Genomic DNA, 22785 nt, shown 5'->3' with positions numbered 1-22785 from the left:
GATCGGAGACTTGAGCATCAACCACTAGTAATTAACTAGTTATGGCTTTGTTTTGGGATGGCTGGGCTTAATGTTTCCAATTTGAAACAAATATTATTGCTGAGAAATGTAGGTAATTTTCCCCTGAAATATACTTGAAATATTCCGTTCAGAAGTAAAACATTCTGAACTTAGTTGATTTGTAAATTTTGCATACTGCTATACTCATACTTCCACGTTTTTGCTAATTGGAGAAGGAAAGAGAGGGAAGAGTTTGATGATCAAGTTTTAAGTTATGTAGTTGATGTTAATCCTTGAGCCTATGACATTTCCTCTGCTCATAAGGAAGAACGGATTTATTCAAAAAAGCTATTTGTTTTCGGATTCTTTACTCATGACACTCTAGAATCACTCTCAGGTATACAAGCAACATATGTTAATATGTGATGCACTAAAGTAACAGCTTTCTATCTATAATATGTCGTACAAACACCTGCAAGTTAGCTTGGGGATTATGATCAAGTTTTCTGTCAAAAGTTTAAATGCTATATCCCTGTCCATGATTTACGGCGAAATTAACATCAGCAAATTTATTTAGGTAAAATTTCCGAGAGTTAAGAATCAGGAGTTGATGCTTCATGCTGAATGAGTGTAACCACTTAGTTTCGAGTTATGGAATTGTAATCACTTAGCTTCTTCCAGAGAATTAGAGCATGCATAATTAGCAGCCGAGATTAATGGATGATACTTGAATTTGTTCTTGATAGTTCTTATATTTACAAAATATTACAATTCAAGCTAACCACCAAAAATAATTAATCGCCAAAGCTATTATGTGGAGTTTGGAAAACCTTGATGCTTTCTTGAATTATCCTTGAAATGGTTTTCTTGGCGTAGATGTACGATTCTCTAATGATTGCAATCTCTGCTTCAGGTGAAAAACTTCATACTGAAAGTAATATTGATGCAAAATTAGTGAACTGCCATGTATGTCGAGTATGTCCAGATAATGCACTCCTTGGACAGTTGAAAATACTAAGTATTCCGTAAATATTTATTGAAATTGTTTTAGAAAAGGGGTAAATGAAAACTTTATATTATAATAGGATATGCACAAGTGAAACTTGAACATAAAATTCAAGGCCATACCTGTAATTGGAAAGCTCTTGTTCGTTCATTAGTCAGCATTTTCCTGGTAGAATGCAGCTCCTACATACAATTTAGAGGGGAAAAAGAGGAGATACATGAACATAAAAAATTCTTCTAAGCAAGTGATCGTATAAATCAATGTACATAAAATGGGTCGCTTTTTAGTAAAAGCGTCGAAGAAAGACATACCTTCTGAGTGTCATCCAAGACTGCTTTCAAGAAAGCTACATCATGTTCAAGTCTTATATTATCAGAATGTGCAATGTTAGACAAATTATTAGCCTCTTCCTGTGCCAGTTCCAGCCCTCCCAACTTCTCCTTTAGCAACTCCAACTCCTTCGTGGTATCAGCCAGCCTTTTCTCTGCCTCTTGCTTACTCTTTAGAGCAGATGATGCGTTTTTCTCAGTAGCTTCACGATTAGCCAAAGCAGCTGCAAGTTGACCTTCAAGCATCCCATTCTTCCTTATTAAGGCAGCCATTCTTGTTTCATACAATTGATATATGCTTGAAGGAGCAGAATAAACTCCACACTTTTCATCACTTTCTGGGAAAATTATCTCCTCGTTATCAAGTGGAAACTTTTCACTGACACAGCTCGGGACACTAAGATTTCCAGACTCTGAAAAAGAAGGTATATCTTCCATGAAAAATCTGCCTGAGGTTTCGGCTGGACAAGCTGTTTCAGGGGGTCTTCTTTGTTCTAAGAACTGAAATTCATTCAAAGTGTGCAAAATAAAAATATTAAATACAAGCATTACATTATCAATGGACATAAATTATAAGCTAACAACCAGGCATTTTCACCAAGCAACACTTACATTTTACGAGTAAAAAAATAAAATCTCTAAGAATTAACAGAAAGCCCAATATTGCATAGAAAGTTAAAAAGAAATTCAGACTAGTAATAATAACAGAGTGAAATTGTGATGGCCTCACCTGAGAGAGTGAGTTCTCATCGTCAGAACTCCTCGAATTCGAAGGTTTACGAGTTGGATCCTCCTCACAGTGAAATTGCTTCCTTAGAGAAACACTTCCAGAGGCATTTGTTGAATCAGCATGGACAGACTCTGATAGAGATCTCCTAGTAGAGCCATGTTCTTCAATTATCGATGCTAGATTTTGTCTAAGAGAATCAACTGGACAGGAAGGAGCACCATGAAGCTGAGATGCAAACTCATTAGATGAAGAACGATTATGCCGTGGTAATGACCCTGGATTTTTGTTTGGGGCCAACCTTCTCCCAGAAGAGTTTCCACTCTTGTCCAATATCAGCACTTCAACCTGTGCAATTAAGTATAGTAAATCATTGAAACACAAGTGATCTCTAACACCAGCTGTGGAAGAAAAACTTAGAACCAACCTGATTTGATGGTTCTTTCCTAGATCCTCCAAATGCAACAAGGAAGTCCCTCTCCTTGTGTTCTACCAGCACAAGACTAAATCCCTGTATATCACATCAGAAAATAGTAATAAGGAACGTAGACATGCTAGGACAGCACCTCCAGAGAAACAATCTACAACTGCTACATGTGAAAGAGAGAGAGTTGTCTCACTTTATTGGTTGTGATGGAAGATGGAGGTGATGTAGTTGCAACTGACCATTCAACTTTTACAATGTCAAAAATTAAAGTCTCCAAGTGTCCTGCACAAGGCATAACAAAAAACACCATTGAAACATGAGCAGTTTCAACGCTATTTCATCCATTGAAAATAGTCTCTTACTTCATAAGGAAAAAGTATGCTTTATGTTAAAATAAAAGGAACAAGTGCTCATGATGGTTCAGTGTAAAGGAAGTTTTTAGTACAGAACTCTAACTAGTAAAATATACTTCCTCCGTTTTATTAATATTGTAATAAGGAGAAAATTATGCATCCCAAAGCACATTGTATATGCGAAATATTTATAATTGTGTAAGAGTAAAAATTATAAAAAATTGATATTGTGAAAGTATTTTATGAGCCAAATCCAACAAGATCCAACATGACTATGTTTTGCTTAACATATAAATCGTATTATATGGTCAAACAAGAGTGATGAATAGTGCAAAAAGTCCATTGTTGCAATATTAATAGAACGGAGGAAGTATCATTTAATATCGATTTACTGATAAGTTGTCCATATCCAATTATGCCAAAAGATTGATTATGTGTTGGTTCGGATTAAGATGAAAAATTCACAGTGGCTATTTATTGGAAAGATTTGACACCCCAATAAAGTTGCAAGCTTCTCTCACTAACTAGTTCAAAAACTCCTGAATCCAGCCAGCTATTGCAGAAAGCATAAGCAAGACAATTAGCAAAAATCAATTAAAATAAAGCTAATACTTACTTTTTTTACGGCTTCCACCACCAATAATATACCATTTAGTTCCACATAGTACACTGCAACAACCAGCTCTTGGTGAAGGATGGAAACCCCGGATCTTGTTTTTTGACCACATCATCTGCAACACAAAGGCACAGTTTAATTTATCCATTCATATCAAACAAATGAAAGTACAGAATGATTTTAGATGAAAATTTGAACAGTGATAATGAGCAGGAATGATTTAACTCACCGTCTCAAAATCTAACGAGTACAAGTCATTAAAAGTCTTAGATTTTGAAGACCCTCCAAAGATATAGAGTATCCTATCATCATATAGAGCTGCAACATGATTAGATCTTGGAGATGGACCTGTTCCCCTGTTCACACATTTTATTTGTTAAAGCTCTGGTGATACCAGCAATTCTTTACTTTCCAAGTACCCCCCCCCCCCCCCCACCCCCAAAATTTATAAAGACTCTCCCAAACAAGTACCAGTTATAACTTAAATCAGGTACAATATAACCTTGGACATGTAAGGCATTTGGCCCATTTGACAGGTGGTAAAAAATGGCAATAATGGAAATGAATTTATATGTAACTTGAATCATTTAGTTGGACATCTAAGGCATAGGACTAACAATCCATTAGATAATCGGTAACAAGTAGCAATAATGGGACTAAATTTTTTATGTATATTGCAAAGAAAACAAAAAAAAAAAGTCTCACGCAGACATGCATATGCTTGTCCACCCACAAACATCTATTTTTCTTCATAAATTTCACTACCTTCTTCTTTAGAAAGTGACAGTGAGTGCAAGTTAACAGAGTGGCATTGAGTTCAAATAAAAGGAGTGGCATTGGGTACAAATAAAAATTCATGATTAATGAATAAAGAGTACATGTTTGGGGATAGAGGCATTACCATGGACATTGACCTAGACCTTTCTTTCAAAAAATACAATTTTTAAATCTCCATCACCACTATTTATTACCATGCTAGATTTGAGCTAGATGCGAAAGTGCTAACAGTTCCAAGAAAAGATTAAAGACATGTGGAGGAAAATGGGATCCACTTACGTGCATTGAAGAGGTAACCATGTCATTGACTTCAGATCAAACATGTGAAGGTCATTTAACTTCCTTCTTTTAGAATCCTCACCTCCAAATAGTATTAAAACAGAACTTGATTTGACCACCGTATGACCACTACGAGCAACCTACACGGATATGCTTCCTTTAAGGATCTCTACTTTCAAATAGAAGCTTTAATGTAGATACATATAAATAATCATGACCCATCGACATGGTTGTACAAATACCTTCAGGTAGACAAGTATAATTAACTATACTAAACAATGATCAATATCTCATTAAATTTTTTAATGAAGGGTAGGAGGTACATGAATAGCTCACATAGTTTAATGTATTGTCCACACTTTATTAAACCGCATCAAAACCCAAATTGGATCACCAGTAGACAAATAACTAAACATGTTTGAAAGACATACACTATTCACACATAACCTCTTGTCTTTCTATTATGATTGACATAGTTGAAAGAATCCTTTTCCTTGGAAAAAAAAAAAAAAAAAAAAAAAAAAAAAAAAAAAAAAAACATCTACAACGTATCCAAAGCATGTCAAAAAACCAAGGAGTTCACTAATTATAATTACCTATCAACAAGGAGTTCAAGTGTTCAATATGCATAAACTGCATAACAATGACCAAGCATGACAGTCACGTAGGGAAAAACCAACAAAGAAACTACAGCAACCACAACAGGAATGATAGGGTACATTATTGTACCTTTCAAAATATAATGATCCCAAGTTTTTCCTTCAAAGTTCTTTGAAGCAACGGAATAAATTTGCAATGAATCATTGACTAGTGAGTACAAATTCACTCACTGCTCACATAAAATCGTCATTGTTAGCTATCACAACAATCCAAGGTATTCCAATCCCAATAAACTAATTACAGGTAGGGTCTATGGTATAGGTAAATATGCACAACTTTGTAGCATGTCTGAGTTCAGCCAGCGTAATAGAGTGGACTAGAAGCATTAATCACAATCTAAAAATCTAGCTGTGTTTGGTAGGAAGACAAGTGTAGGGACACAAGCAAAATTCACAACCTTGAATTCAGAGAGCATGGTATTAATCTCAGCGGCATCACCGTATTGCGACCGCATAAAAAAGGAATTTGAAATCACTCGACTGATATATTAGACCGCAACAGCCGCATTCCACCCGCATTGCCCACAAAAGTGGTTACACAACAGCATCCAAGATTTAAAACCATGGCACAGGGGAAAGAATAAGATAAACAAAGGAAGCAGTCCTAAACATTTCTCCACTTTTGAAAAAAATTTCAGAAGTATATGAAAGATATGTTATCCTCCATTTCCATTGGCTCTTAACTAGTACTCCCGCTGTTGACCCATACTATTTTTGTTTACAGCTTTACTCTCACAAGTCACGACCACTACCTCTAAACCCACCACTTTTCTCTCACATCAACTCATTTCAACCTAACATTAAAAAGTAACTCTATCCCTTAAGGGGGCAGAGGGAGTAACTCTTAAAATCAGATGATGGATATGATCTCTTTCAGTGACCACTCTCTATTGGGTTTTCCTATCAAAGTAAAGGATTAAAGAACAAAAACAGGTGGAATGGCAGAACAAAATCGTGGTCATCTTTCTACAATAACAAAGGGTCCATAATACGAACTATCACATCAGTATCCTCGAGAAAGAATCACCTTTGGGCTGGGTTATTTGATACTTGAATAAATAAAGTACTACAATAAGCTCCAACATGGGTCAATTTTCATCTTGGAAGTTGTGAAGAGAGCATACCGGTACATCGCCCTTTGCTTCCATTAGTGACCAGCATTCTGTTTCTGTGTCATATGCCCACACTGTAGAACATGAGCATAAAATTAGATTTGATTACTTCCCCATAATAGCAGTTTTCAGCAAGCGTAGCAACATATAGTCAGAGAAAGCGCTCAAAGTGCAAACCTGAAACCTTTTCGCTACCAGGATTAGTTTTTCCTCCAACCAAGAGAGCTTTCTTACCCCAAGAAACCTAGTAAAGAGAACAAGGAACACATATAAAATGTTAAGAGCCTCAGGCTTGTTAATAAATAATGTTCAACAATCTGATGCATTATATATATCATAATATAGAAACAGTACCAAACTATGTCCCTTGCAAGATGGGATCTTCAGGGGCAGGGTATTTGGTGACAAATATATTTTTGAAGAAGCTGTGGTCCATGAAAATTGATCAAAACTAAGCACCTGCAGTCGTGCAACAAAATGTTGAAGGGAACACCAGAACAGCGATGGTACTTTCTAATTTCATGATGTTGTATGACATTTAATCATTACAATTAACAGTGAAGAATGTAAGGGATAACCTGCACATCATCTAACATTCCATCCGTAGATTCCCCACCAACCACCACCATCTTGTTTCCTACTACAGTTGCAGCATGCTGCTCAAATATACAGGACATGATATATCTTGTTCAGCTCAATCCGTTTACCAAAAATAATAAGAAAGTTAATGATGAGTGACTGATGTGAAATCAAAATTACATTCAGGCGAGGTTTGGGCTTGTCGCCAGAAATTGACAAAACCATCCAGCTCTCAGAGCTTCCTAATGTGCAATTGCTGATATCTCGTGGAGCAGATGAACAATGACAATCAGACTCGCCTTCTTGATTAGAAGCAACCACAGTGGTTTCCACCTATAAGTATAAGGATTATTATGCAAGATTCAAACCTCTTGACACAATGCTACCTAAAGGTGAAAAAAATGTTTTACATTGGAATTGCTAGTCCGCTTGAGAGGTCTTAAAGGACTTTTTGTACCCTGGGCCGAGTCTGCAAGGTGCACTTTCATCCTGGAATAAAATTCAATCAAGTAAGAAATTCTTCTTCTACAACTTAAAAAATGAAAACCTCAATGTTGTTATCTACTCTCCTTCCGTTCCTGCGAATCGACGGCCCAATTGCCCAAACCCATTGTCATAAAAAAATCACAAAAAAGACCCTTTAACAAAAATCACAATAATCCTATAAAAAAGCATGTATCATAATGACTTCATGGGTATAATGTGAATTGTGAAAGTCAAATGGAACTCCACGAATTGAAAGATTTGAAACATCATGAATTACATAATACAGCACTTAGAAAATGCATTGAAGTACCTTCCTTTGAACCAAAATTCGACCCGAGAAAGCGTAATTGCAAGAATAAAAAAATCATAAATTATATATTACTCAGCATGCATGTAAGATCCTTCAATTCAAATTTCAACGCCAGAAAACATAATTCCAAGTACTAAAACATCATAAATTAGTACATTACACAACACTTAGCACAAATGTAAGATCCTTCAACCCAAAATTCAATACTAGAAAACATAATTCCAAGAATTAAAATAAATTATTTACTCAGCAACAATATATCAATTTAACCTCCTTCAACCCAAAATTCAAAATTCACTGAGTATAAAAATACTTGTACCCCATGTCCCCATTAAATTCAAGTTGTAATATCATAAAAAAAAAATTACCATATACTTCATAAACAAGAACAGCAGCACTAGCATAGTTACTGTACAACCTATGTCCGGATTTAGTTGTCACATTACTAATTCAAATCGAGCGCGTATTAAATAAACCATAAGTAAACAGACCTTCCCAGCTTCGGCCGCCTCCGCGTAAAACCAAACATTTTCATATGCACAAGCTCCCTTCTATATAATCCTAATCAATCAAAAATCAACAACATTTCAATTGATAACAGACCCACCAAAAAATAAAAAATAATTGAATTTCCACTACTTTATCAACAACTGAAAAAAGGGTCACTTTTAAAACATAATTTTATTACTCCATATTATTATTTTAAAAAGACCCAAAATCTTAAAATGACATTAAAAGCAAGTAAAAGCTAAAAGACCCAAATCTTAAAAAGACATTAAAAGCAAAAACATAGATTCTGAAAGTATAGAACATTCTAAAGATGAAAAGAGAAAAACAGTACCTGAATAAGTGAGAAATAGGAGAGAGAAAATAGGCGGAAATACTGAAGAACCCAAAAGGAGAAACGAAGCAGAGAGGCTGAAACGACACCGTATTGAAGAGGAAGACAGAATCTTATCTCTCCTTTATTACTGGTACTGTATCAGACAGAGATAAGCTGTAATTGGGAAAGACGAAAATGTGGCGCATGTTAGCACTTAGCAGCATAGAGAGAGTAGGAGAAAAAGGTACTCATGTAATTTACTTGTTCCATAGTCATTAATTGTTCACAGGTGGGGAAAAAATCATATACTCCCTTCGTCCCTTTGTATTTACGAGTATTAATTAGGGAAGTTCTCTTCATATTATTTTTCAGTTTAGTTTTTTAATTTCCTTCTTTTATAAAATATTGAGTTCAATTCACTTCATTTTAATTATGTTCAGTTCAGCTCAGCTCAGTCAGAACAAGCTTAAGTCTAAAATACTACCTTAGATCCTTTAGATTAATTTAAGTGCATTATTAGATTGTGCGCAAAGTTTTAATGCAAGTGAAATCTAATGATTATTACTCGTAATGTGTGAATTGGGTTAGATATGTTGATAAAAGATAAGTGAGGTGGTATTTTATTGGAATGGCAATGTGAGTATGTGTTAAGACTATGGAAAGAAAAATAAATGATAAAGTATAACAAGTGAAGTTTGTAGGAGGAAAATGATTAAACATAAAACAATATATTTTGCAGTTTCATTTAAGAATGTGATGTAGTTATTTAGATACAATCACTTAAATGAAGTGATGCATTTATTCATATACGAAAGATCTAATGGTATATACATTAAGCCATTAAGGCACAACTTTTATTACTCCCTCGATCTCTTCCTATGTTACCTGGGCTTTTCATTTCACCTCTAGTGTCCATGTTGTATCCTCGACACTCGAATATGAGTATGACACTTGGATACTTTACTTTTGATTCAAAACTATGAATTTGTCTTCACAAAATGGTTTTGTCTTCACAAAATGGTTGAGTTAGATGCTTGGATACATACTCATATCGGACATGGATACCCTAGTCCATGACTCCATGTAACATAGCTCCCTCCGCTTCTCTATGTGTGTCAAATAATAAAAGTTTAAATAAAAAAAAATTGCACTAATATGTGTAACACTAGAAAAAAAAAATGATAGAGAGTATTAATATGTGTTGAGCTGCACCCAATTAATTCATTTGTTTATTTGGGGGTATAATTTTTTTTTTTTAATATCAGTGGAGGATTACATGCGTCTTTTCATATACTAGTTGATGGGTACATATGTAATTTTCTCACCAAACAGTAAAAGCAAGTTGCAAACAGTAATTAAACAGTTCATCAAAAGTACTGAATAAATAACTACGTTTTTTCAATATATTTACAAAAATGTTATCAGATTAACAAAAATTCGTTTATTTAATAGGCCCACATGTGTTGAGTTCACTTTTATAGCTTTATGTTAACGTTTAAAAATTTTACTATTTTCCGATGTTAACGTTGATGCTATAGTACGCCTGGGGGGGAGGGACAGTGTAGTGTAGTAGTACGGGAAAGAGTGAGTGACCAGTTGAGTGTTGACGGTTGGAGGTGGGAAATGATGACGAAGAACAAGGCAAACCCCATTTAATACGTGCGGCAATATTGCATCGTTTGCGGGACCATGTTTCATCATTTGTTTCCTTTTAACTTAATAACTCCGAAACACATTTCGTTCTTCTCTGCTTCCTACCACATTCTCACGTGATCTTTATATGATCCCATCTCTGATTTAGATTAATCTCATTCCTTAATTATGTCATTTCAGGTATATGGTCGGGTTTGATGAGATTGGTTCGGAGTGGATGTAAATTGTAAAGTCATGTTTTATATCTATAAAATCGAAATTTAAAATTGGATTTTTTTTGGATTAGGTTGGCCATATTAGTTTTTAAGACCTCTATTTAGGATATTCCACTACTTTACAAGTAATTTTTTTTTTTTTTTTTTTTTTTTTTTTTTTTTTTTGAAAGAAGTCCTAAAGACCTAAAGGACATTAAATTTCATTAAATACAGTCATACGACATCTATAATTGGCAATTAACGATAATGAAAACGAATTTATCAAAATCAAACAATAATTAATCGGAAAAGGGTTAAAAATCCAAATACATAAATATGACAATTTGGCACATTCTCGATTCATTGTCTCATACAATTTTTTGAGTGGATCCGTCGTCGCTTCACAATTTTGTGAGAAAGTTAATTTTTGTGCTGATTCCGTAACTTAAATTCGAGTCATAATCAATCGTAACCCCACACAACCAGAGACCAAATTAAACACAAATAAAACATTGTCTTACGAAGGAGATCGAAAAAACTCTTTCTTTCGAAGGAGATATATCATTTCTTTCGAGGGAGACATTATTATTGTAACCTAAGAAACAAAAAGCTTAAAAGAAAATAAAGATTGGGGTTTTCCACTGGTGAAATCCGATGGAATCCCCTTCAAAATTAACAATGGAGGCTAGAGTTTAGGAGAGAGAAGAGGGAGAGGAGGCTAGGATTTTCTACTAAATCACTACTTTACAAGTACTCTTAAAATTACTCTTTTTGTTTCGTAATAAATGCAATAGTAGAAAGATACAAGGGTTGTAGAAAAATTATAATATAAGGGGGGACCAAAAGAAGAACAATCTTCCATAGCAAAGAAGAACACTCTTACATAGCCAATGGCGAAGTTAGAAAGGTAATTAAATTATGGGCTCATGGCCTTTAAAAATGCCTCCTCGGCTCCTCTATTATAAAAACTAGAGTGTACCCGTGAAAAATGCACGGGATATATAAGAAAAAATATTTTTAAAATGTGGAAAGTTGATTTTGATGTTGTAATTTAGACTTGATCTGCAATTATCGGTTTTGAACTGACCGGTTTTGTTGAACTCTAATTAGCTCTGTTGTATTGAGTATAAATAATTGTATTAATAATGTGCTGATACCTGCTGTGCTATGCTGAAATATGATATTCTATGTTTTGCTTAGAAGCTCAAAAAATAGGATCCTACTCTTTTATGTCGGTGGCCACCCAATGTTATTATGGGGTTTACATTTTCAAAGTTATAGAGATTACCTGTTCAGTGTTATAGGGATTACTCGTGTTACTTGGTTAGTGTCATATGGGTTAGTGTCTTGCTCTAGGAGTTACAAACTTTGTTCTGTTGCAAGTAGTTATTCGCTGAGGCTAGCAAAAACATGTTGTACATTTTTTTTTTTTTTTTTTTTTTGATGATTAAAGAAGTGGAAAATGTTTGGAGGGCAGTCCCTACAAAAATGCATATAATTGAAGGGTTGGGTATTTAGAGTACTATAGTGAATTGTTGATAAAGAAATTGTATACTCGTGCTAATATATGACATATATATACTATTGTACCCGAATGAAATGTTAGTAGTAGTCCCTTGAAAAAAAAAAACAAAAAGAAAAACCAAAAGGAAATAGTGAATGGATAGTTATTGATTTTTTTAAAAAAAAAATAATAAAAAAATAAAAATAAAAATAAAGTAGTGGGATGGGTAGTTATTTGAAAAAAAGAAGAAAAAAAAAAAAAACCAAATGCATAAGAGTTGAGCATTTGGGTTTTGGAGCACTCTCATCAAAACGACTCTGTAATTATAATATAGATAATAGGATAAAAAAGAATGGTATTCCAATACTACTATAATAGTGCTTTTACCATTTGTATTAATTGAATAATAGCAAACTACTAAGGTAATACTCCTTTCGTCCCCTTTTGATAGTCACTTATGTCATTTTTTGTGATCCAAAATATTAGTCACATTTGCTTTTTTCAAGTACCATTAATATTCTTTTTTACCAAAATTATCTCTCACTTGCAAAAATATATGTGCAAATTTAACTTTTCCATGTAAATTTTAATTTCTCGTGCAATGTAATTACTTTATCTCTCTACTTTTTTGCATACTCAATGTAAATTTACATTTTCAACGTACTTTTGCTACTTCTTATTTATGTTTATTAATTCCCGTGATTTCTAGTATTCTACTAAAAGTGACTATCAAAAGGGGAAGGAGGGAGTAGACTATTTATCAGCAATGTAATTAATCCCCAACTTCATCCTCCAACAAGTTATAAGCCTCACCAGAAGGCCAAAACACTTCTTACTTTTACTGCAAGACAAGATGCCACTCTGCAAATACCAACTTCAGGTAATCTTAAGACACTCTCAAACCACATGAAAGATTAAGTAAACAGAATCAGATTTAAAACAAATGAACACAGGGGGCAGATTGAAGCCCTAATCGAATAAAAATGCGACATTTGACGACGGACTCAACAATTTGACATAACAGTTCTATTTAGCTGGAACTCAATTACAAACAGCTTATTCCTCAGCATTACATTTACAAACTAGCACTTGGTCAGAGTTTAAGATATGCAGCCTGCAAACTTCATCATACAACTAAAAACATACAGCCCTCTATAAACCAGTTGACTCATACCAAAAATTGTTAACTACGAGTAAGCTGAATCATTTTTTTTCCCCTCAAATTAATACTCAATCAAACTTAAAGCTTTTTGCAACATCAAAGAAGTGGGCAACAGCTTCTTCTGGTGTTCCCACAAGAACGCCATGACCAAGATTTAAGATGTGACCCTTCGGCCCTGCACATTTCACTACTCTGCAAATATCAAAGGGAAAAAAATCAGCTTAACCATCACCCTGTATAAAAAAGATAGAAGCCTAAGGTTGCATAAATTTGAAAAGACAACCTATGGATTTCATCAGTCAAGGCTGCAAGAGGAGAAAATAAACAAGCAGGGTCAACATTCCCCTGTACACTGATTTCTGGACCCAATCGTGACCTCCCATCAGCCATATCTACAGTCCAGTCCAGCCCAATCACATCGACTCCAGTATCTTTCATCCTTTCAAGGAGACCACCATTTCCATTGATGTAGAAAACAAGTGGTGTTTCAGGGCATTTTATCCTCACTGCATCTACTATCTGCATTTGTTCTAAGTCTATCAGATACCACCAAGCTTTTCCAAATTACAACCACACAAAAAGTAAGGTGTAGTGAAAAGGTATAGCCATTAAAATCAACAACTCATATTATTTTTACTAATTCTCTATTATATTTGCTCTTTTAACTTACCTTTACTGAACTTTACTTGTTTATCCTAAACTTAACTTATTTTTACTGATTCTCTATTATATTTATTCAAGGTGAAGAGAATAGGGCCTAAGACTATTTAAACATCCAACATCCAAGGAGTAGATACATTTATGATACTAAGGACCTGTTCCAGATGTCAATGTTAAGCTCATCCAGAACAATGTGTTACTCTCTTGCAGAGGAAGCGTATTTGGAAAATTTAAGCCTGGTAATCAGCTCAAAAAACCACAAAGACCTTAGTATGCAGTGCGGATTCACAGGCACAGGAATACAATTCAACAAAACCTTGCAAAGTTATCAAACCGACAAACCCCACAACCAGCATCAGCTTTAGAATTACCATCAAGCTATGCAACCCTACATCCACGGTCAGCTTCAAGCCTTCAATTGTATCTACACCCCCCAATTCCCCACAAAAAATAAGGGTAATAACTGGCAGGAAAGTAGGAACATCAGAAAGAGCTTCAACCAGGTCAGTGTACATTACAAAACAGAGAAAGCAATGATTAAAAATGACAGGAAAAGGAAAGAATGAGTAGGTAGTAGGTGTTTGTCAGGGGATATCAAAGCTCTTGAAAAACAGTTCCATAGTAATCTATGTATGATTACGAATCAGTGGGACGTGGACTCAAGATTTGACAAAAGTTCTTATCTTGTTTAGCTTTAAAATTTTATCTGTAAAAGGCAGTATAGAGGCTTGCATCTAATTTTTCTGGCTTGCTTGATAAAGAGAATTAATCACCCCTAGCAGACAACTTCTAAACAATAATGCAAGTCTCTTGGCGTTGAAAATAGATAAATTTCAAAAGCACAAGCTAACAAATGAACAATGTTCTAGTCATAAATTGTAGAAAACAGATTGGAGACTTGCCTGTTTAATGTAAGGTTTAGACCAGCGTTCCCACATATGTGGTGGTAGTTGTCCACCCCATGAATCAAATATTTGAATACAGTGAGCTCCAGACTTAACTTGGTAAACTACGTATTCAGTAATTGCCTCCGTTATGTGTGACAGAAGAGTCTCGAGAACATGAGGCGATGTATGGCACATACTTTTTATTGTGGTGTAGGTGCGGGTAGTACCCCCTTCCACTATATATGTTGCTATAGTCCAAGGTGCACCCACAAATCCCAGAACGGCAGCCTTGTCACCAACCTAAGGGGAAGGGAGTGCATTTAGTAACAACAGAGATTCATACAGCACGAGGTACACAGGGATCATGAAGAAAATAGCATTCACCTCATGGCGCAAAATTTTAAGAGATTCACCAACAAAATTAAGTTTTTCCAAGTCAATTGGATGCAATGTTTTCAAGGCATCTTCATCACGAATAGGTGACTGGATGACAGGGCCTCTGACTTCTTCTATGTCAAAAGGAACCCCAAAAGCAGGAAGAGGGGTGAGTATGTCAGAAAATATAATAACCCCATCAGGGCGAAATGCTTCCCAAGGCTGCAAGGAAATTTTCACAATAAGATCAGTTGTCTCTGATCTCTCTCTAAAGGATGGGTATTTCTCTGCGAGCTTTCTGTAAACAGCCATATACCTTCCTGCCTGGCGCATCATCCATGCTGGGGGGCGGCTAACAGGTTGTCCTCTCGCAGCCTGAACCAAGAGTGGATCTGAATTTTGTAAAATGTGGAGGAAATAAGAGATCTAGCCAAAAAAAAAAAAGACAGATACATGGAAAGTGCTAAGAGCGCACATATCGTCATCAGACTCATCACTGCTCTCTACCATGATAGTCAGCAATCTCAGCATAGGTCAAATAGTCAGCCATCTACCATGATGCAAATAAGACATAATACAGGGCTCCTCAGATTCAATTTGTACATTCTAACATATACTACCACAAACAACACCCGGTCTCCTAAGATTTAACCTCCTGTGAAACTCTTGGAAACATAAGTTAAGCTCATTATGTTTCCTGTGATATCTATTCTTAACATATTCCCCACCAAACAAGCCATTGGTAATATTTTTATAAATACCCAACCAGCAATTTCCAATACATTTCCCATTCTCTCTTCCCCTAATTACCACATACCAAATGACCAGTTAAATTTTATATTTTTCTTATTGTTCGTTAAAAACCTTAATGGTGTTAGGTATTTTGAAGCATGGAAATATAAAAGTTGCACCAAAAAGACGGAGATTGTAATTTATAAGCATTTAAATTAAACTCAGAATTATAAAAATCCATACCAGTGGTAGCAGAAGCAGAACAAGTCAGAGGAAATTTCCTGTAATTGAGCTTGCGACGAGGAGAGAGAATGTTTTTATAATTGGAATTAGGAAGAGTAGATAAAAAGCTCAACGAATTCCAACCATTAGTGTGACAACAACCGCTGCAAAATTCGCCATGAAAATGAAAATTGAGGATTTATAGAATTCAAATTTGAGGTCAATGCAAATCAATAATTATCAAAATCAAGACAATAAATCTGAAATTGAGGAAGTAAATTGACCTTGAAAGAGAAGGAAGAGACATCTCCAATGGCTATCTTTCCTCTCTCTTGCTAATTATTTTTCTTCAACTGTTGCTGAAAAGAGGCAATGTGACTATGTGAGTAGAGGATAGGACTCAACCTTTTTTAATCTTTCATCAATAAGTCTATTTGTTTTGAATAGTGCATATAACTGATATAACATGGAAAGTATGTATTTTTTTGGAAAATAACTTCCCATTACGCAGTTACACCGTTCTCTTTTTCCCTGTAATCCTTAAGTTACTCATAATGCCTAAAATGAGGAAAAATGTCTTTGTTACATGCATTATCTACAATATAACAAATTTTTTTATACAATCTCTAAGTTTGTTGGGATTGAAATTTAACCGTATTTGTATGCAAATATACTAATAAATACTACACATTAAATTGGTCTTTTAAGTTCGTATAATTTTATATTTTTCAAATACCTAAATTTTATCGGCAAATCTTGAGCGTTGCTATCACATGGCGTGACCACATTGCTTATAAGACTAACCATTATTCATTAATATGAGTTGGGTAACCTAATTTTTTCCATGAGAGTAAACCAAATTCATAACATGAGTAACATCAATTTATTAACAAAAATTAACCTCATTTATTCATCTGAGTAAGCACTAATTCCTTATCATAACCTCCATTACTCAATTATTTGTCTTACATGTGAACTGTGAAGTGGCTATATAGTGACGATAGTGTGACTAACCACACATAAGAATATGTGAATAGATGTAGGTTTTATTATAAAAACTGATTTGTTTTGCAGTAATATACTACGTAATAGAAATACTCTTTCCATTCTCTCTCTTTTTTTTTTTTTTTTTTTTGGGTTTTTCTATATAGTAACCTTGTTAATTTCACTTTTCTACGTTGTGCCCCGACATATATCACTTTCTACACTGTAAGCCCAATATACATTTTATTTCCATACGGTAACTTTGCCGTTATCCCGCCGTCAAAAATTCCGTTAGTGGAGCTCACTCTCAATTTATTAGTACTTTTTTAATCTATTTGTGAATTGGAAAATGTTCCGTTAAAGGTTTTGGGGGCTATTTTGGTTCTTAAGGGTCTAAATTGAGCTCAAATTTCACAAAAAAAAAAAAAAACATAAATGCCTCGATATAAGTATTAAAACGTGAACACGTAAATCGAGACATTACTTAATAAGCAAAACGAGGCATTTAAGTCATTTTTTTGCAAAATTTGAGCTCAATTTGGACTCTTAAGAACCAAAATAACCCCGAAAACCTTGAACGGAACATTTTCCATCGCACAAATCAATAAAAAAATATATTAATAAATTGAGAGTGGGCCCACTAATGGAATTTTTAACGACGGGATAACGGCAGGGTATGTTAGGCAAAATGTAGAAAAATGGAAATTAACAGGGTTACTCTTTCCATTCTCTCTCTCTCTCTCTCTCTCTCTCTCTCTCTCTCTCTCTCTCTTTCTTTTTCTTTTTCTCGTCTTAGATGAGTTCATCATTGATTTCCATCTACTGCTTTAATGTGATATTGAAAAATTTCTCTACAACCCTTGACATGGTGGTAGACATAAAAAATGTCCTGTCCTCTAGTCCCAACATAAAGTCCGATAAATCGATATTTAAAAAGTAACAGTAATTGCTATAAACCAATCCAATACTCAAACAAATCCCTAAACACAATTATTTGAGCCTAAATTGGTCAAGATAAGGAGCAAAATTGGTCATAAACACAACAGCATTCAACAAATTAGCAACTACATTTGACTTAATTATCAAATTAGGCTTCAAAATCATCACTTTAAATTCTTTTCGCTTAAGAATGTCAACGCGGATTGCACATAGCAAATTCTAGCAACAAAATCAATTGTTATAATCATTCATAACTTGAGTAATTATACAACCAAAAGTTCAATAATTCATCTAAGAAGAACCCTAAATTGACTACACTAACAATTAAATCAACAAAAAACCTACATTGTGAAATTGGAATCTGATGCTTAAGATAAAAAAATTTAAAACAAACAAATAACTTACCTCAGAAGCTGCTTTAATGGAGGAGAGAGAAATCTCAGAAGCTGCTTCGATGGTGAATTTAGAGTGTGCGCTTTAATGGAGAATTCAAAGCATTGCGCTTCAGTGGAGGAGAGAGAAGGATGGGGTGACCTACGGCTAATTTGCAAAAGTGAAGAGCTTCAAAAAATGAAAATGTTTGAGGAAGATAAGATTAATGATATGTATATATTCCCTCCGTTTTTAAATACTTGTTCCATTTTTTCCGCCCGTTTTTAAATACTTGTTTCATTTCCTTTTATGGAAAGCTTTTACAATATTTAATTCATTTCTCACACTTAGTTGACCTAATATAATACTCTCTCTCCTCCTATTCTTCCACTAGTTTTTTTTTTTTTATAATTTTTTATTTTCTCAACTACCCCACTACCTCCATATTTTATTACTCTCTCCAATTTCTCCTAAACCTCCGCGCATGGAGAGATGGAGCAAGTATTTAAATACGGAGGGAGTACAAACGAAGTAAATAGAGTATTGACAAACAAACATCAATACATACATCTAAAGATGTCAATTTAGACAATCGGATACGTGGAGTCGGGTCATATCAGGTCAATTTTAAAACTTTGAATACTTGAGTCATATGAATCCAAATCTTGTCCTTAAAAAAAATAAATAAATAAATAAAAAAAATCCAAATTTAAATCAATAAATTGGATATTTTTTAGAGTTCAGTATAAAACTGGGTACTATCTTTTTGCATTTTTCACCTTTTGGGTACTATATGTTTTTTTTTTCACCTTTTAGGTACTCAAGTTAAGAAATCGGTGACTTAACCCAACATAAACCCACCTGACAGGGTAAAGTCGTATCCCCTAATAAAAAATAATTACCTAAATCACTAACTACAGTAGATAGGGAAGTATGGTCAAACTCCACAGGGAAACAGATCTTTTTAATTCTAATTAATTATTATACTCTAAATTATCTAAGTAACCAATATTTTTGGGTAAAAATTCTATACTACGAAGAATAAGTTTAGGGAGAAAAGAATCAATAATAAGGGAACCTAGGGTCACAGGTTCACCAATAATTAATATTCCGGGATAGAACGAAGTAATTACTAATTAACAATGCACAGATAACATGATTAACAAGCTCTCGCAATTTATTAATCAGCATAGATCTAACAGGCTCTCGCAATTTACTAGACCTATGTTCCTATTAAAAATAGCCTTTAATATTAAATCAACATCTGCTCGATTCATCAATTCAATATTGCTAAACATTCACAATCAAATTACATCTGCTCGATTTATAATCTAATTGCAAAGAATTAAAACAATTCAATAGGAAATTATCATGCAATATCAATAATCAATAATAACAAATTATCCCTTCACATTAATTATGGATCCCCAAAAACCCTAGAATTAAACTACTCACTAATCATCATAACTAAACCAATCAAATAAATAATTAAAAACATAATCAAGAAAACAATTAAAATAGCTGAAATTAAAAAGGGAAGAAATTGTACCAAAGTAAATATGGAATTAAAGGAAGTATTAAGAACAAGAGTTTAGAGAGAATTTAAGAGAGAGAAAAATACTAAGTAGAGAGAGAAAGTCTAAGAAAAAAGGTCATACTAAGAATTTAATTAAGAGGAGAGAGAAAGAAAAATTAGAGAGAGAAAAAAGAAAAGAAACTAAAACTAAAACTAAACTAATCTAAAAACTAATTGAGGAAAAGCTAAACAAACTAAAACTAAACTCCAGCACACACCCCTCCACGTACTATTCCTACCTCCTTAAATAAGAAAAGAAATAGGATTTTTAATCCAAATTAACTTCTTCTAATTCCCACTCAAAATCAATGATGTGGGAATTTGGAGCAAACCAACGAAGTAGCCCAAGGAGTTCGCAGGCCCAATAGCAATTAGAAAGCCTCATAGCCGCCTGATTAAGCAACTCTTGCACTTGGGCCTTAGAGTTTCTAAGTCCAAGTTCCTTCACTTGTTGATCCGTATTTATTGTTGCAAATATGAACCTTTTCCACTTAATCGAGCCCTTAATCACCGAACTAAGTTTCTTTAACTCGGTCTTGGGCTTTAAATATACGGTCATAAAACACGATTCAACTCTAATATCTTTGTAGTGGCTAATAATCTCGGAAATTGTCATAAATTTGCAAATTCCTACAAAAATATACCAACTCTACAAAAACACTAGAAAACATATATTAGTAACAAAAATAGCTCCGTAGAGCTCAAATAAGCATAAATATGACCGTGGGACGAGGAATAAAAATATATATAAAATAGACTTATCACCACCGGAAATAAACACAGTACCTTAGCTAATTAAATGCAGAAAAAACTCAGTCCCTTTATTGAATTATTCATATATGACAATTATGAGGGGACTCAGTTTTTGCATTAAAACCTTTATACTATTGTGTTCATATAATAAAATTATTTCTCTTAAGTTTAAAGATCAAAATTATACTAATTAACATGAATAATCACACTCACACCAAATAACGGGTGTTCAATTGGTATAAAACATTGCACAGAAGTAGTAACTCCATGTCTCTTGTAACACTCGTCTTTACAAGGAGCATCAAGTACTTTATCATGACCGCAAACAGGGGTAATCCATGGGAAATATTCCACACACTCTTTTCCTTCCACCATCATCATGTTCATGCTTGCTTTCTCTATACAAAATAATAATTTAATTAGTTTAAATTAAGTAACAATCAACGTTATTAAATTCGGAATTTTATTTTTAATCGAAAAGGGCTTTCAGAATCGAAAGCTAACATGCATAATCAAGACATCATAGTCAAATATGATTGAATGTGTTTGTATAAAACTTAATACGGGTAATGTTTCAAAAAAAAATAATAAATTAATACGAGTAAAAAAAATAATTTATATAGTTGCTATATACTAGTACTCCATCCGTTTTTAAATACTTGCTCCATTTCTTTTGGACACGTATGCCGATGCCAATATTTGATCATTAATATCTTTAATTATCAATAAGTATGAATTCTAACAATTAAAAATTAATAATCTATTCATTGAGATGATTGCAACAAGTACCCACAAGACTATATTTTTTCTTATGTATACATCACAAACATTAGTCAAAGTAGGACAAATAAATAGTGCAAAAAATAGAAATGGAGCAAGTATTTAAAAACGGAGGGAGTATTATTTACTAAATAAGTTTGTAAACTTATAATGTTTTCGTCCATTAAAAAAAATAACTTATAATGTTTTCGTTATTAAGAGAAGTATGTAAAACCAGAAAATATCGTAATGCGAATCATAAGGTCATATATGAATAATTAAATCATACTCCATAAGATTCAATGATTTGAATTGTGATTTCAATAATACATTAATGCAAAATAATATAGAAAAAACCCATTATGAGGGGACTCAGTTTTTTCGTTTCCCATGGTCTTTTTTAAGTGGGTCCCACGTGTTAACCAAGGTACTCAGTTTTTAACTCACCTTTGGTTAACTTTTGGCCTGAAAATGTCTTTGAGTACCTAAAAGGTGAAAAAAAAACATAGAGTACCCAAAAGGTGAAAAATCTAAAAAGATAGTACCTACTTTTATACTTAACTCATATTTTTTGGGTCAGATCAAGTGTGATTTTGATACCTGATCATACTTTTGCGAACCCTCATTTATGGCATGCTCTTTCCACCTGCTAGAATGGAAAAATATAAATACACTTGATAAGCATCTCAAGGGTTGTATTCGTCTTTTTACAATAAGGTGGGAGTCAAATTGTAAATTGCTTGTTGTTTTTCATTTCCTCTCGTCTATTCGTTCTTCGCCTTCTTCCAGGGACGACGCTGACACGGCGTAACTTGGGCGACCCCGTAAGGCCCCCATAATAATAGGGACTTAAAATATAATAAAAGTTATAAAACGTTATTGTGAACATAATAGTTATGTAGAGCTTTTTCGGTAGGATAAGGAGGTTCAAACCCTCAACCTCCGATAACACATATGACTATTTAACCACCTAAGCCAATATCAAGTTAGGTATTTGTATGGAAAAAAAAAATCATATAATTGCAAACCACAAGGTTCAATTAAAAAAAAAAAAACAAAAAAAAAAACTATATTCAATATTTCAAAGAATAACTCAATTTTAGTTTCACAATGACAATTACAGTTTTGAATAGCCTTTTAAAAAAATTATCAATTGTACGCTTACAACAGTACCAACCCGGGGCAATACCCGGGGTCACTCAATAGTTGGATTATTTAAAAGAAGTTAGGTGTTTAATTTTTGTTACAATTTTTTTTTTCAATAAATGCTTTCGCCACCTATAACCTATTACTATACAAGTATTTTTTTTTTAATTGATGCCTTAATAAATATAGAAATAACTTCAGTGCTTCACTTTATTCTTTGTTTTTTTTTGGAAAAATACACTTTAATAATCTCAATTATGGGCGATTTACCTACAATAATCTCAACTAAGGTTTATTATTTAATAATCCTAACTATGCCTTGAGTTTTCCTCCAACTGTCTCAACCGGTCAAGACAAAGTCAACGACATGTTATAACAGGTACC

General features: G+C 33.8%; 2 protein-coding genes across 2 annotated transcripts; both read right to left on the bottom strand.

Moving 5' to 3' along the window:
• Positions 1-593: 593 nt before the first annotated feature.
• On the bottom strand, positions 594-8707 carry LOC145634675 (uncharacterized). Its single transcript, XM_081686076.1, has 17 exons — positions 8502-8707; positions 8152-8221; positions 7275-7353; positions 7045-7197; positions 6864-6941; positions 6640-6744; positions 6463-6529; positions 6298-6359; positions 4515-4654; positions 3688-3814; positions 3459-3573; positions 2683-2771; positions 2490-2573; positions 2066-2410; positions 1318-1836; positions 1129-1188; positions 594-928 (listed from the first exon to the last, which is right to left on the bottom strand). The coding sequence occupies exons 2-17, from the start codon at positions 8193-8195 to the stop codon at positions 848-850; spliced, it is 2148 nt and encodes a 715-aa protein (XP_081542202.1). The 5' UTR covers positions 8196-8221; positions 8502-8707; the 3' UTR covers positions 594-847.
• Positions 8708-12767: 4060 nt separating this feature from the next.
• Positions 12768-18362, bottom strand: LOC145635926 (uroporphyrinogen decarboxylase 1, chloroplastic-like). Its single transcript, XM_081687300.1, has 7 exons — positions 18201-18362; positions 16157-16231; positions 15894-16036; positions 14928-15310; positions 14559-14843; positions 13280-13515; positions 12768-13188 (listed from the first exon to the last, which is right to left on the bottom strand). Exons 2-7 carry the CDS (start codon positions 16177-16179, stop codon positions 13065-13067), a joined length of 1194 nt encoding a protein of 397 aa, XP_081543426.1. The 5' UTR covers positions 16180-16231; positions 18201-18362; the 3' UTR covers positions 12768-13064.
• Between the last annotated feature and the right edge of the window lie 4423 nt (positions 18363-22785).

The sequence above is a fragment of the Chenopodium album genome, chromosome 6 (assembly GCF_948465745.1).
Source record: "Chenopodium album chromosome 6, dcCheAlbu1.1, whole genome shotgun sequence".
NCBI classification, from domain to species: Eukaryota; Viridiplantae; Streptophyta; class Magnoliopsida; order Caryophyllales; family Amaranthaceae; genus Chenopodium; species Chenopodium album.
The sequence above is the reverse complement of the archived record's forward strand: the minus strand, read 5'-3'. Positions and strand labels throughout refer to the sequence as shown.

Excerpts from the sequence above, each read along its gene's own strand:
- LOC145635926 (XM_081687300.1), bottom strand. The coding sequence starts at position 16,179 with ATGTCTCTTCCTTCTCTTTCAAG. Across the intron at positions 16,037-16,156 it reads TCTCTTCCTTCTCTTTCAAG|CGGTTGTTGTCACACTAATG; the intron begins GTCAATTTACTT and ends CGAATTTTGCAG. Across the intron at positions 14,844-14,927 it reads TTAAAATTTTGCGCCATGAG|GTTGGTGACAAGGCTGCCGT; the intron begins GTGAATGCTATT and ends CCTTCCCCTTAG.
- LOC145634675 (XM_081686076.1), bottom strand. The coding sequence starts at position 8,195 with ATGAAAATGTTTGGTTTTACGCGGAGGCGGCCGAAGCTGGGAAG. Across the intron at positions 6,530-6,639 it reads CTTGCAAGGGACATAGTTTG|GTTTCTTGGGGTAAGAAAGC; the intron begins GTACTGTTTCTA and ends TCTCTTTACTAG. Across the intron at positions 3,815-4,514 it reads TGGTTACCTCTTCAATGCAC|GGGAACAGGTCCATCTCCAA; the intron begins GTAAGTGGATCC and ends ATGTGTGAACAG.